The sequence below is a fragment of the Dunckerocampus dactyliophorus genome, chromosome 7 (assembly GCF_027744805.1).
Source record: "Dunckerocampus dactyliophorus isolate RoL2022-P2 chromosome 7, RoL_Ddac_1.1, whole genome shotgun sequence".
Classification (NCBI taxonomy): domain Eukaryota; kingdom Metazoa; phylum Chordata; class Actinopteri; order Syngnathiformes; family Syngnathidae; genus Dunckerocampus; species Dunckerocampus dactyliophorus.
Genome location: NC_072825.1, coordinates 3,336,707 through 3,352,394, shown reverse-complemented (window position 1 = coordinate 3,352,394; position 15,688 = coordinate 3,336,707). Strand labels below are relative to the sequence as shown.

The 15,688-nt window shown below is 40.0% G+C and overlaps 2 protein-coding genes across 13 annotated transcripts in view; both read left to right on the top strand.

Annotated features, from left to right (window-relative positions):
- Positions 1–285: 285 nt before the first annotated feature.
- seh1l (SEH1-like (S. cerevisiae)) lies at positions 286–7,508 on the top strand. 2 transcript variants are annotated; one of them, XM_054781617.1, is made up of 9 exons: positions 286–638; positions 2,073–2,123; positions 2,273–2,419; positions 3,340–3,551; positions 3,694–3,792; positions 3,867–4,007; positions 4,076–4,230; positions 4,391–4,535; positions 5,495–7,508. In XM_054781617.1, the coding sequence occupies exons 1-9, from the start codon at positions 528–530 to the stop codon at positions 5,667–5,669; spliced, it is 1,236 nt and encodes a 411-aa protein (XP_054637592.1). In that variant the 5' UTR covers positions 286–527; the 3' UTR covers positions 5,670–7,508. The 2 variants fall into 2 exon arrangements, with proteins under 2 accessions (XP_054637592.1, XP_054637593.1); XM_054781618.1 differs by lacking the exon at positions 5,495–7,508 and adding an exon at positions 5,216–5,488 and having other exon boundaries at positions 293–638.
- Positions 7,509–8,030: 522 nt separating this feature from the next.
- cep192 (centrosomal protein 192) overlaps positions 8,031–15,688 on the top strand; it is a 44,580-nt gene continuing 36,922 nt past the window's right edge. For 10 of the 11 annotated variants that reach the window (XM_054782155.1, XM_054782153.1, XM_054782149.1 and 7 more), the window contains exons 1-10: positions 8,031–8,266; positions 9,668–9,882; positions 11,143–11,253; positions 14,032–14,189; positions 14,255–14,316; positions 14,403–14,544; positions 14,942–15,066; positions 15,129–15,206; positions 15,272–15,421; positions 15,511–15,661. In XM_054782155.1, the coding sequence (XP_054638130.1) occupies positions 9,725–9,882; positions 11,143–11,253; positions 14,032–14,189; positions 14,255–14,316; positions 14,403–14,544; positions 14,942–15,066; positions 15,129–15,206; positions 15,272–15,421; positions 15,511–15,661 (1,135 nt within the window). In that variant the 5' untranslated portion in view covers positions 8,031–8,266; positions 9,668–9,724. The remainder of the gene's footprint in view (positions 8,267–9,667; positions 9,883–11,142; positions 11,254–14,031; positions 14,190–14,254; positions 14,317–14,402; positions 14,545–14,941; positions 15,067–15,128; positions 15,207–15,271; positions 15,422–15,510; positions 15,662–15,688) is intronic. The other variant, XM_054782156.1, reaches the window with a different exon arrangement.

Genomic DNA, 15,688 nt, shown 5'->3' with positions numbered 1-15,688 from the left:
GAATCGTGTACTCGATTCCTTTGAGTCGAGTGTCACAACGCGCAAAAACACTCACAGGGAGACTCCTATAGATATAAATGCAAAGATGATGATTGGCCTACCCGACTCACTAAAGGCGTGAGCCCACGTCAGGCTCGTGATTCGTTAGCACCCAATTGCGGCGTCAGCGAGTGAGTCTAGGTTCGTGAGTTCCCGGGTTCAAGTGCTCGACGTGTGCTCGACAGGAACAGGAAGTGGAAAGGAGAGTTGATCTGAGGCAAGGAGCAGATGTTTTGCTTTTTCCACGGCGTTAATACATGTATACAAATGCAGTTAGAGTAACAGTTGCACAATTAATGCAATGTTCCTTGTTTCCTTTATAACGTATCTCAGCAGGCAGCAGGTGAAGTGAACGAGTTAACAGACACGAAACCCGCGAAGTCCCGGTTCCGTGGAAAAACTCGCGAGTTTTGAACGACTCGGTCAACGCTTGACCATCACTAGCTTATTTTGCTGCGAGCTCTCGTGTTACCGTCTGGATAGTAAAGATGTTTGTTGCACGCAGCATTGCAGCAGACCATAAAGATCTCATACATGATGTTTCTTATGATTTCCACGGACGGAGAATGGCGACTTGTTCCAGTGACCAAAGTGTGAAGGTAAACAGTTAGCTTGCTCGTGTTAGCGCGGTTAGCATGACTTACTGCTTGTGCTTACAAAAACTTAGTAAAAGAACGATCCGTGGTACTTGGCGTACTTCGTACAAGTTGTTGACCTAAGTCGGCAAAAGCTTTAGTCTCGTGAGAGGAGTTGCTTTTTACACCTGTAGACTGTTACCGCACTAGCATACAAGCTAGTGTTGTGTCGGAATACTTTGTTACACTACTTAAGTCGGTTTTTAATGTTTGTACTTAACTACGAAACTACGTTTACGTTTAACTAGTGTATTTTCCAAAGAAAATTGCTACTTTTATTCAACTACATTTCAATGAGCACTGTCGCAACTCGTTACTTTTCGTTTAGTGTCGGCAGCCAATGGCTGCAAGGAATACTGTGATGCCGCTCGCAGAAGAAGAAGAATGTGGATGATTGGTTGCTTTTGTGCGGCGCCTATTGCTGGGTTGTACCACGTGACCTAGAGGCATTCCGTATCGCAACCATATTTATGGTGTTTATTGAATAATTTGGCGCTTAGTTTTGCAGTTAGAGCACGTGTGTCAAACTCCTGCCCTGGAGGGCCGAGACTCTGCAGGTTTTCTCTCCAACCAGTTTCTTCAGCAGGTGATTTAATTGATGAGCTCCTTCCCTCAAACTGAAGGTGTTGATGATTAAAATCACCTGCTTTAGTGACTGGCTGGAAAGAAAACCTGCAGTGTCTCGGCCCTCCGTGGCACGAGTTTGACACCCCTGAGTTAGAGCATTAAAGTGAAGCGGTATGAGGAATGTCCAACATGTAGTTTTCTGTTGGTGAGACAGGTGTTTCCTTGAACTAATTTTTATGTTACCGTTATTTTGGCACTCAATTACACCAGATGTGGCAAACGGCGCTCTTATCTTGAAGGCCGGAAGTGTGAGTTATATGTGTTGATCGTTAAGACAAGCTGGGTGCAAGAATAAACCCGCTAGCTTCCATTCACGCCATGTAAGAGGAGTTTTCCTACAACTTTCGCCGGTATTTCAGGTCGACATTTTGACATGTTTATTCCGGGAGGGTGCGGTTTAGTGTTTGCAATGAGATTCCACCACGATTGAGCGGTCCGCCGGGGAAATACTTCCCCTCATGAATGTTCTTTCTCATCACTATAACAGCATTTCATTCACATGTCAATTTTTTTGCGAGATTCCACATTCAACAGTAAATTTAGTTTTTATTGGCCAATTCCACGATGTAGAAATCATAGGACCCTATTTATGGTCGACTATTTGAGTAATAATTTTTCCTGAAATCCCTATGCAGCATTGTAACTCAGACCCCCACCTGCTTGAGCCCGGACGGGCGCCACGTGCAAGACGTAGATGTTTGAATGGGATGTTTGAATGGAACGATACAATAACATCAACGTGATTTAATGTACTCATCTGGTATTTTGCAGGTCTGGGACAAGAGTGAAAATGGAGAGTGGCACTGCACAGCCAGCTGGAAGGTGTGTGTGTATGTGCGTGTGTGTGTTCACTCTGAATCAAATGCCACTTGTAACCTAATTTCTGTGGAAAACCATGCAACATGTCCTTACTGAAGTTCTAGCTGGTATTTTAAGGTGAACGCAAATTGTTTATTGTCTCCGCGTCAAAGACACACAGTGGATCAGTGTGGAGAGTGACTTGGGCTCACCCAGAATTTGGGCAAGTTCTGGCTTCATGCTCCTTCGACAGGACAGCGGCCGTGTGGGAGGAGATTGTAGGAGAGTCAAACGACAAACAGAGAGGACTGAGCCACTGGGTCAGTACAATCCCACATTGTTTGCTTCTTGCACCATTGATATCAATGAAGTAGGGATGCACGACAATTATCGGGCTGATATGAGGGAATTATGGCATCATACCGATAAATTTGATAACATTAAAAATAGCTCAGATAATTTTTAAATCAGCCGATGTGACACCACAGGGGTCTCTGGCAAATCTTTTGCACTATTCAAACGCAGCGGCACTAGCGTTTCAGGTGGCTCAGGTTTTTTTTTTTTTTGTGCTCATTATTTATTTATTTTCCCCCTCATCGCAGAGCATTTGGTACAACATCCTTCCTCTTAAAGTTAATTTTTGTTTATAGGTGAGCTCAGCGGAAGTTAAGACAGGCCGTTAACGTCACAGGCAGGAGAAAAAAGGAGTGCTTGATTTGCTTACCCACACAGTACGGGTAATCTCACCTCATTGGAGCATTTTTTTTTTTTTAATTATCGGAGCTATTTTTAATGTTAACGGATTTATCAGTATGACATAATTCCCTGATGTCGGCCCAATAATTATTGGTGGTAGTTAAAATGTATACATTCTGTATATACGATTAAACGAGCACCGAGGATCGAACCAGCAACCACACGGTTAGGAGACAGCCAATGACCACCTGAGCAATGTCACCCTGTAGAATAAGTGGAATTATTACAGTTAAGGAAAATGTAAAATTATTTTTTCACCAGTAGGGGGCACTATTTAATTTTTCTATTCATTTTTAGTAGCCCAAAAAACGGTGGCATTTAGAATGTTGAACTCTAATAATGCTGACTGAATGTTGAAATGTATAAATAAGTTGAATGATTGCAGCGTTCACGCTATTAAGGAGAGCTTAGAGTGGTATCATATAGAAGCAGTATGTTGTGTATGATAGCAGACTAACTAGTGTCTTTTCTTCTTCCTTCCCAGATCAAAAGAACCACACTTGTGGACAGCAGAACATCAGTGACGGATGTGAAGTTTGCTCCTAAACACATGGGCCTGATGCTGACCACGTGTTCCGCAGATGGCGTGGTGAGGATCTACGAGGCTCCTGATATCATGAACCTGAGTCAGTGGTCCCTGCAGCACGAAATCTCCTGCAAGCTCAGCTGCAGCTGTATTTCTTGGAACCCCTCAAGGTTAGACCTTTCTTTGAATGGTTAGTGTCTACAACTACCTGGAACGAGGAGCTCAGCTTTGAAGAGCGTTTGTTTGCTGTTTTTGATTGATGACGTCATCCCCTAATGTAATACTTCACACTCGAATATTCCTCCCAACCAGCTCACGCGCCCATCCACCAATGTTTGCAGTGGGGAGTGACGACTGCAGCGTGGCATACGGCGGCAAAGTCCAGATCTACGAGTACAATGAAAACACAAGGTAGCTTCTTCTTCTGTTGTGTGTGTTGTGCGTTGTCTGTTGACTTGATTGTTTTCTTTGCATGTGCCCTCCAGGAAATACGCTAAAGCCGAGACACTGGTAACCGTCACAGATGCCGTGCACGACATTGCGTTTGCTCCAAACCTAGGAAGATCTTTCCACGTCCTCGCTATCGCGACCAAAGATGTTAGAATCTTCAAGCTGGTGCCAGTCAGGTGGGTTTGGCGTGGCGTTTTTATGGGAATGGGAATGGCTGAAATGGAAATGCTTTGTCTTCATCCAGGAAGGAGACCACTTCGACAGGTCCCACCAAGTTTGAGGTGCAAATCGTTGCCCAGTTTGACAACCACAACTCTCAGGTGTGGCGTGTGAGCTGGAACATCACAGGGACTCTGCTGGCCTCCTCTGGGGACGATGGATGTGTGCGCCTCTGGAAAGGTTGACTTCTTGTCCTGTCATTGAATATCTGAAATCTACTCTTCATAAGACAAAAAAAAAAAAAAAAAGAGAGAAGTTTGTTGGTGTGTAAGCATATGTATGGAAGCTGCTCCCATGTAAGATGAAACCCATACTGATGTTAACCCCTGGTCTTCCACAGCCAACTACATGGACAACTGGAAGTGCACAGGCATCCTGAAAGGAGATGGTAGCCCACTGACGGCTTCATCTGGTCAGCCCACGGCCATGAGAACCGTGATTGGTTCCTCGGCTCAGAACGCCCTGAATGGACTGCCTGCAGGAAGGTAGGTGGTGTTGAGAGCCTGACACCGCCAGTCCAACTGACAAGCCTTTTCTGGCACCTTGACCAACTCCTCCAATTTGTCCTGATGCTGCCCACATGCAAAGATCTACATGGATGACACCTAACCATTCAATGATACCTTGTCCAGGCATTGTTTTTGGATTAAACTCCGTCTTGTTGACAGAAAAGCATGCCATTTCTGTCTTTGCATTGCTGACGTTTACAATTTATCTGTTATCTGTTCTCTGTATCACATGCAGAGGAGTGATCACATTCATTAAATGACACGTCTTTTGTTTGACTTGGTGGATTATTTTCTAATTTATTTTCTATTGCGTTCTATTATGACGTGACATGAAATGTAACTGTGGAGGAGCGATTGCAATACAGTCAGCTACGTTGCGCGTGTACATATGTTTGTTTAGTTCAATCACCCCCCCACACACACACACACACACACACATGCGGCACGCATGCCAAACATAATTGTAAAGGAGCGATCACATCACAGTGGGCTAACACTGTTAACACGCTTGCATTAGTAGTCATGTATGTGTCATGTGTGGGAGCTTTCGTTTCAATTGTAGCCGTGTGTTACTAGTTACTGTTGCATGCCAAGTGTGTTCCATGGTGATGAAATGTGCTTCCAAAGGTGATTGATGTGTTGTTTGTTGCATGCAGGAATTGAAAGAGGACACTGTGTCCCAGCTGAACTGTCGAAAGACACAGCAGCATCCTGCGTACTACTAATGTCCACAGTGCAACTAATGTGTACATTGCATTGCTGTGCATGAACGTCTGCTACATCATCTTGTAGATTAGAAGAAGAAATAAAGTTTAGGGCGTGACCGCACCCCTTCTCACATCCCTCCTTTGTTCCCACAACTTTCTTTTAATGTCATCTCCTTCTCTTTCTATTTCCATTCTTGTCTGCGTCTTCTCCTTCTGTGGTGTCTTCAGGTATTTCTTTCCACCTCTGGACCCCCCCAGAGCTGGAAGCATGCATGGTCACCTGCTGCCTCCCTCTTCCCTCATTGAGCCTTGTGATGCTGAGCCCGGTCAGCAGCAGGCTCTTCTTCCACACAGGCTTTCCTCAAGATCACTCGTGTCCTTGTCATCGTCAGATGGACATTGATACTTTAACAGTAAAACACACACACACACACCACTTTTAACAAACATTTCATTTTTCTGTTACGTTTGTGTGTGTGTGTGTGTGTGTGTGGTCATGCAGGCTTCTGATGTACAACTCGAAGTATTCCATAACAATTCAACATGAAAATAAAAAAAAACAAGCAAAAAATGACTTTTTGGAAAAATAGAACAAATCTACAAGGCTTGATTGTTTGCCTGTTTACAAAATGGCAAATATCAAGAAGTGTTATGTGAATGATGTAAATGATCTAATGTCAAGTTATGCCAAGCACATCATAGTAGTACTACACATGCTCTTTAAATCTACAATTTTTTGTTATTTCTCCAATTATTAATAAGCAAAACATACAAAATATGTAATTCTTCTCAAAAGAAATGATTCCAAATACTGCATAAGTATATGTGTAACATATATGTATATATATATATATATATATTATATGTATTTATATGTAAAGCAAATAGATATGTAGAAGTAGAACCTGAAGGTCTACAGTTTGATCCTTTGCAATTTTTCGAGACAGGCCATTTTAGACAATATTCGACGTGCAAATAAAAAACAGCTGCTCTTTGTACGCCCCATACAAAGAAGAAAGCTCACCGACATAATCGGACATGGTGTGATATTTCTTGTGTGATAAAGATGATTGAAATAAAGGTATGAATGCAAAGTTTTGTTGGCAGGTGTCAACTGGCTTATATACTGTATATTGTGTATATTGTAATATATTTGTATTTGAATATATCTGTATATTAAATGAGATATTCAATGATTCAAAAAATAATTTCTTATAAAATATGTAATAGTATTCTCATGTATTCATTTTAAATATGTATCTAATAATTATATACACTTTAAATGATTTACTGTTATATACAGTGGTGTGAAAAAGTGTTTGCCCCCTTCTTGATTTCTTATTTTTTTGCATGTTTGCTGCACTTAAATGTTTCAGATCATCAAACAAATTTAAACATTAGGCTATGACAACAGAACACAAAATGCAGTTTTTAAATTAAACTTTTTATTAAGGGGGAAAAAAATTCCAAACCTACATTGCCCTGTGTGAAAAAGTGATCCCACCGTTAAAACATAATTGAGGTGAATTGAGCTCTATCAGTGTGGAAAAGGTTATAAAGCCATTTCTAAAGCAACTTGGGTTGTGCAGCAGGACAATGATCCAAAACACACCAGCAAGTCCTCCTCTGAATGGCTGAAGACTTTGGAGTGGCCTAGTCCAAGTCCTGACCTGAATCCTATTGAGATGCTGTGGCATGACCTTAAAAAGGCTCTTCATGCTGGAAAACCCTCCAATGTGGCTGAATGACAACAATCCAGCAAAATTCCTCCACAGCGCTGTAAGAGACTCATTGCAAGTTATGGCAAACACTTGATTGCAGTTGTCGCTGCTAAGGGGGGCCCAACCAGTTATTAGCTTTAGGGGGCAATCACTTTTTCCACACAGGGACATGTAGCTTTGGATTGTTTTTCTCCCTTACTAATAAAAACTTTCATTTAAAAACTACAACAAGTGTTCAGTTGTGTTGTCACGGACTAATATTTACATTTGTTTGATGATCTGAAACATTTAAGTGTGACAAACAAGATGAATGGGCCAAAATTCCTCCACAGCACTGTAAGAGACTAACTAAATAACACCCCTATAGTCACCTTTACACTCCTATTGCCCAATATAGTAGAAATAATAAGAAAATAAGACATAAATGAAACTGGTGCTTGTGTGTGTTGTGTTCGGGTGCTGAGGGGGATGAGTGGGAGGGCAGACAGGATTGAAGTGATGTCAGAGGTTCAGAGTTGACTTTTAGCTTGACGTAGGTTACGGCTGCAACAGTAGCCCGTGTTAGGGATTATTGTAGCTGTTGTAAAATCATTCAAACTTGCAATAAAAGCCTGTTGATCAAGTCCGGTGCTTGTGTGTATCACCCAACATTACAGTAACATTACTGACACCTAGTGACTAGTGTAGTACACTACATATCATCACAGTCTCTCAATGTGTCTTCTGAATTCCTTATATTTGTATTTGACTTCATTTAGACATTTTTATGCTTATTTAGCTTTGACTAACAATAGGCAGTATTCAACCACGAAACAGCATGGTTTATTAATTAACATATTTTTGAAAACCCTTGATTAAGTGAAGCCGCGAAATTGGAAGCGCGAAATGATGAGTTATTTATATGTAGACAGACAGCACCAAACTGGATGTGCACGCTTTGGGGAGACACTGCTGCAAGTGGCATATTTTTCGTCCAATTGGGAGTGAGAAAGAGTTGAGGTGCTCGTCCAATCAAGTGATTGTAAAAGACTTTAAGTCCCGCCCTTGCTGCGAAGACTCTGTGGCGGGCTTCCTGCGCTCAGCCTTCGAACTTTGGCAGTTTTCTTCGCCCCTTTTTCGACGTTTTTCCAGACATCGACCACACCAACAGAGTCTTAAGTGTGCGTCCAAATGTGTGTTTAAGTGCGTGAAGTCATTTGGTTTGCAGGTCACCCATTATCAGCTGGAACTTGTGTTCACAAAGGAGACACGAGTGGAAGGTCCCTCTATTGAACGTTAAGTGAGTAAACTAATGCTTTATTTTCTTTCACTTTTCATCTTTTTCCCAAAACTATATAACGCTTAATTTATACTAACTGATACTAAACTGCACTACCGAGCTGCTGTTCTTGCATACGGCGTGTGTGTTTTGTCAACCAAGCGAGGAAACATTTGTTTTTAGCCGCCAGCCAGCTAGCTTGCTAGTTAGCTAGCAGTGGTATCCAAATTGCGGCTCGGGGGACATGACCCGCCCGCCACTCTAAAACATAAAGTAGAGCGGTGTCTTGTTCCAATGTTAATGTAGGCAGTTGTTTGTTGACAAATCCTAAACTGTAGCATTCAGTTGCACTGATAAGTTGGATGGGATTTGGTAAAAAAAGTGTCGTTTTGTGATGTGCGGATCCATACTGAAATATCAATACTTCCGATACCAGCTCTTCATGCTCTAAAATAGATTGTCAAATTAAAATATTGATACATTAGTCATTTGAGATAATGTTTGTCTGAAACGTGTGTGTAGAAAGGATGACCGATTGTGAGTAAAGTTTTCATTCTTATACTTGTAGTAGTTCTTAATAAACATCTATTTTAATGGTTTTTATTTTACTTATTTTCTTTTTTTATTGTTAAAAATACAATTTTCACATATTTAATGTGATTCTGTCCTGTTTTTTTTCTGTTTTATATTAGCTTGGCTTTATTGTAAATCACCTCATTATACTTCAGTGTTTGAAGTAAAGTTAAAAATTACTTATAATAATGATTTAATTATTAGTATGTGTATTTAAATTATTGTTATTGAAATTCAGAATTTATTGAAATTAATAATTCATTTAATTAATAAATTAAGTATATGTCTTGTGTGCTTTATGCTGTGCTATGATATGAAGTACACTACTTTTTCAAATTTACCAGACACATTAGCTGAATTTGCACAGAGCATCGGATCGGTATCGCTGATACCAGCCTGAATTTTACTCTGTATCGGATGGGAAACAAAATCAGTGGTATCGAACATCATTAGTTGTGTTCATCTGTGTGTTGCTATCAAATATGTGTTGCACGGTTGGAGGAGCTGAGAGAGGTGGTGGACAGGAAGTGACATTGGTTAGTCTTTGAGTTTGGGTACAGTAGTAGCGCGTGTCAGGAATTATTCTACCTGTTGTGAGGATTTCAATACCGCAATAAAAGCCTGTTATTTGGGCCATCCACAGAGTGCTCCAATACAGACCAGACATAAGGCATAAATATTCTTCATTTTGATGTTGTAAAAAGTTTGGACACCCCTTTGTTAAAACGGGTTAGCTCATGGTTACATGGCGAATTGGTTAAGTTGCTTATTCATGACGTGGAGTAAATGAATGAAATATAAATTCTTTACATTTTGAATCTCCCTCATGAAATCTCTTGGTCTCTTCAGATGGTCATCATCCTTGAATGCACAGCAGTGGGCTGCCAGCTTGGATTGTTGCAGTAAATGGCAGAGAGTTACAGGTTAGAAGATGAAGCCTTCCCCAGCTTCCTGTGCAAGTCATTGGACAGCACCACGTTGGGGAATGTGACACAGGGATCCGGGCCTGGACTGCCCGTGGCGACTTCTACCGCGGCTAAGATTAGACCTCATTCTGACAACAGGTGGGTGCATGCCTCTCCCTGGGGCACATGTCACTACATCTACCACAATGTTTCCTTCCGCGGGCCCATTTGTGGTCTTTTCTATTAGTACATGACACAGAAATGACCCAAATCCCCTCCCCCAAAATTGCACCAGCAACACAAAATGCGTCTCTAATATAAGCTCAAAATTTTTACTCCACAGCATTTATATGTATGTTTAAGCCCTCAAAAAGGTAATTTAATAAGAGAGAGAATAATAAATAATAATAAACATAAATTAATAATAAACATAATAAAACTAGGGCCGCACAGTGGCCTAGTGTTTAGCATGTTGGCCACACAGTCAGGAGATTGGAAAGCTGTGGGTTCGAATCTTCGATGGGCATCTGTGTGGAGTTTACATGTTCTCCCCGGGTTTTCTGCCACATTTCCTCCCACATTCCAAAAGCATGCATGTTAGGTTAACTGGTGAATCTAAATTATCCAGGTATGAATGTGAGTGTGAATGGTTGTTTGTCTATATGTGCCCTGCGATTGGCTGCGACCAGTCCAGGGTGTACCCCGCCTCTTGCTCGAAGTCAGCTGGGATAGGCTCCAGCATACCCGCAACCCTAGTGAGGATAAGATAAGATAAAAAAAGTTTATTGAATTAAAGTATTCTCAAAATAATAATAACAATATTAAAAGTTAAAGAAAAACGTTTAATGAATTAAAAGCCCTGCAAATGTGCACATTTTTGGTCAAAAACGTTTTTTTCCCTCCGAAAATACGCCATTTTTTTCCTGCATAAAACACGTGTGGTCCACAATAAGAGGCTAATAATTTATAAACAGATACAGGTACAATGTACATCATGCATCTACCACCATTTTTCCCTGTTTATATCTTTATGCTTTACTGATTATGTTTTTTCATTAAGTGTGAGAGTTTGCACTTTCTTGGGTGGTCCTTGAATGCACCGTAGTTACTGTGAGACGCAAGAGTGAAACTTGCATACTGTATAACTTTTACACTGTGACGCTCATTCCATCTGTTTATCCATCATTTTACGTTATTATTCATTAGGGATGAGTAGCTATACATTTTCTACTTTAATTGTGTTTAATAACCTTCGTTTCCAGACAATAATATAAGTGATAAGTGAATTTCCGCCAAGCAGGATTCCCTCTTTAGGACAAGTCCTTTAGAAGATGTATGGACGTTATGTGTTTTGTAGGAGTTTGAACAGTGTTGAATCACTTCCAGTGTGAATGAGGCATGTGTTGTCACCATGAACAGAGGGGATCGCGTGGAGGCCTCGTATCTGGAGGAAAGAGTGCTGCAGCAGAACATCTCCCAATCATCCCAGGCCCAGCAGCGCAAGTTTGCCCTCAGCTTCAAAGATGACATGTAAGTAAAACACAACATGTCCACAATTACTGATTCTTCACTTCCTGTTTTTATGTTGGCACTTACAGTAACACTTTTACTATTTCTATAGAGTATATAATAGTAGTAGTAGTAGTAGTAGTAGTAGTTTATGTCAATCAAAAAAGAAGTGAACAAACAAACAGTATTAAAACAATATAACATTAAAACAAACACTCCTCAAAACAGAATGAAAGGGAACAGACAGAAGACAAGTGTTATTATCTCAGCCCTTATTTCCATAACAAAAACGTCGTACTTAGAAACAACAATATAGACAAAAAAAATACAAATAAAAAATATAGAGTACATATAGCAACCAGCCACGCAAATGGTTACGTATCTCCTCAATTACAATTCAACCAATCTCTGTCACCCAGTCGATCATAACTAAGATATTTCATATTTTTTCAACAGACTCATTTTGACCATTTTTTAAAATATGATATCTGACTTAGATTCTTTTGTCTCTTTATTTAGATTGTTCCATAAATTGACTCCTTTTACAGAAACACAACGTTCCTTCATTTTAGTCCTGAATTTAGTTTTTTTAAAAATCACTGTACCTTTTAACAAATACCTGCTTTCTCTTTTTTCAAATCTTTCCTGAATATTAATTGGCAAAGTTTTTTTTTTAATGAGCTTTCAGCATAATTTGCAATATATTATAATCTACTAATTCATGAAATTTCAATAGTTTTAACTGAAGAAATAATGGATTTGTTGGGTATCTGTATTGGTTTCTACTAATTATCCTTATTGCTCTTTTTTGCAAAATAAAAATTGACTGAGTGTATGTTTTACAAGCATTTCCCCATACTTCAATGCAATAGGTCAGATATGGAACAATCATGGTATTGTACAACATATACATTGCTTTGTTATCCAGTGAATCCTTTACTTTATGTAACACTGCTATTATTTTGGATATTTTTACCTTTGTATACTGTATATGTGATTTCCAACACAACTTCTCATCCAGAATTACACCCAAAAACTTGGTTTCCTTTGCTCTATTAATTTCAACACCATCTATATTAACTGAAGCACCAGAGTCTGTCCCTCTGTTACTGAATATCATGAAGTTAGTTTTTTCCACATTTACCGATAATTTGTTTACATCAAACCATACTTTTATTTTTTTTAAATTCTTGTTTAACCACATCCAACACCTTCGTAAGGTCTTCCCCACAATAAAATAAAGTAGTATCATCCGCAAACAATATAAATTTGAGCAGTTTTGATGCACAGACAAAATCATTAACATACAAAATAAACAATTTTGGGCCGAGGACCGACCCTTGAGATACTCCACACCAAATATTCTGCAATTCAGATTTTACCTCATCTATCTGCACAAACTGCTTCCTATTTTCTAAGTAACTTGAAACCCATTCAAGTGCAACTCCTCTGATACCATATTTGCTCAGTTTTTTAAGAAGTATGGTATGATCAATGGTATCAAAAGCCTTTTTGAGGTCAACAAAAATACTTACTAAAAACTGTTTCTTTGCTATTGCAGTAGATATTTCTTCCGTTAACTCCATAAGAGCCATAGATGTGGAGTGGTTGGTTCTAAATCCACACTGACTATTACTTAAAATGTTGCATCTATCCATAAATTTGTCTAACCTGGTTACAAACAATTTCTCTAATATTTTTGGAAAATTGTGGAAGCAAGGATATTGGTCGGTAGTTGGAGAAAGCATGTTTATCTCCATTTTTATAAATTGGAATTACTTAATTCTCATTACTTAATACTTAATTTTCATTTTGTCAGGAAAAACACCTGACAAAAAGGATAGATTATAAATATATGTAAATGGCTCAATAACCAATTCAATGATATTCTTTGATATAATTTATCATTTATTAAAGAAAAACTCAGTGAATGCAGAGAGAAATGATATCAGAAATGGTGTGGTTCAGCAGTCCTCTTCTTAATACCTTGTGAAAACAATGTTTGTATTGTTTCTTACATAGAACCTTCTACATTGGAGTTAATATAGTACAGTACTATATGAGGACTCTTTTGCAGTCTTGTAAGTAGGGGTGCACAATAATTATTGAACCCATAATAATATGAGGGGAATTTGATTTCATACAGATAAGACTGATAATATTAGCTCTGGTAACCGATGATGATGATGGGGGGAAAAAACGCTCCCATGAGGCGCCTTGTTGTAACCCCCCTTACAAGCTCACTTGTAAACAAACATTCACTTTCCCAGGAAGACCTTTCATGTGATACAATGTCAATGTCAATTTAAGAAATGAAACGCTTGATTATCCAAAAATTTAAACCAATTTGTCATTTATTATTTAGCAAAATGTTTTATTTTCTCTTGTGTATTTATAATTGCACTATAACCAAGCAAAGAAATTTGTTTACCAATTAATTAATCAAAAACATTTTCAGTAGAATACTTGATTACTAAAAAATTCGATAGCTGCAGCCCTAGTTCCTAGTTAGTAATTTAAAAAAAGTAGATATAAAAATAAAACTTGGGTCATCTGTACCACATTGTTCCTGAGAAGCACATATGTATTGGTATCATTTTGAAAAGAAAGCTATTGTGCATGTGTACTTGTAAGGCATTTCCATGTTATGCAATGAGTTTGAGTTGCTTTGTCATAAATGAGCCTGGCTTGCTACTACTTCCCAACTCGTGAATCATTACCTCACACATATTTGCTCCTACTTTGGTATGTGTATGATTTAAAAGCAACCCTGTTTACATGATTTTTCTATTTCTTTAGGGACAATGCAGATGATTTTATTGCAGCCCATAATCTATCAGACATGCTGCTCAAGTTTCACACGGATGACACTCCATCCCGAAACCAAGGCTCCCTGCTGCATCTTCTTCCCACTCACATGGCCTCAATCCAGGGCGGCCACACAGAACTTCCAACAGGTAAGAACAGCCATGTTATTCACCAAGAGACAACCCCCCCAAATGGTTCCTTTCTTCTTTGACAGATCTTTCAGCCGGCCTTCTGACATTTGCTCAGTTTGAACATAAGCATTGTACAGATACCAAAGTAGGTACCAACCATGCAGGCTTTACTACTTATTTACAGTCCTCTGATACTTTCCCCCCCCTCCTCCATGTGGTCGTTTCCGTTAGGCTCCATCCCCACCGTCCGCAGCTGAGAAAGAGAATGTTGAAAGTGAAGCCACGGACAGAAACCATTTCAGTGGCAGCAACTCCAGTTTTGTGGCAAATGAACAGCTCATGTCTGTGGACAGCATGAACAGTGACACAACTGGTATTCCATAACCATAAGTACTTACTCGATTTCCTTACACAGCAATCCCTCGTTTATAGTGGCATTGGACACATCGATGAGTTCCAGCTGCAATAACACGCCACTTGTCTCTTTAATTCCCATCGCTAGCACGCTGTGACGGAAGCTAACAGGCTAAATAGTTGCAGAGGGTTGACGTGAAAATGAAAGTAGTCAGCTAGTACTCAAGATTGGCAGCTATGTCAGAGAGGCTGTTGGACACTGTCAGTGTGCATGTGAGGAATTACTATGAAGTTGTTTGTTCTGTCCTTTTTGGATTCAAGTTTCCAGAATTGCTCAATAATAATGCTGTTGCTATTCCTGTCCAATGGCTTGTGTATCATGCAGTCAGACATGCTTTAATGTGTGTCACCTCCAGATGATGACATTGATTTGAACAACTTGCCTGATGATGAACTGGAGCTGTACTTCAATAAACTGATGCCCGCAGCCATGGAAAGAGGCACAGTGGAGGGCCAAGAGCTGCCTGCTGCAGATGCTACAGTAAGAGTCAAATGATCTCCTACTGAACTCTTTCCACCGTTAGTATTTCCTGTCATTGTTAGGGGCCACCCCAGGCATCCCATTCAAGGACCATCGAGCAAGGGCAGTGCAAACATCAGATCCGTGATGACATTGATCAGGTGATTAAGTGAATTGGGACAAAATAAATATCCATGATGTGTGCAAATGGTCTCCATTTCTGCAGGACACCCTCCAGATGCCTGACGTACGTCTGGCTGCCACAGGTATGGACTCCTGTCCTGCCAGTGACGAGGACACCGAGGATGAGCTGGAGTCTGTTAGACAGACAAGTTCCCTAAGAACAAAGCTACTGCCAAGCACCTCCAGACAATTGGTCAGAAGTAGAAGAGACGTATTTCTGCATGAATCTAACCAATCTATGTTGATTTTAACATGATTTGTGTATATCTTGTCTTCATACAGGTTGGCGAGAGTCGTCAACCCTGCTTTAGGCCAGGTTTAGAAGGAGGAAGCTCTGACGATGAGCCGTCAAGTGGCCTCGGCGGTCCATGTCTGTCTGGGATTGAACACAGACGATCTGCTGAGGGACAAGTTATTAATCCTCCTGTTACAGGTTATTCAGCTACTCTTTTGCTCCCTG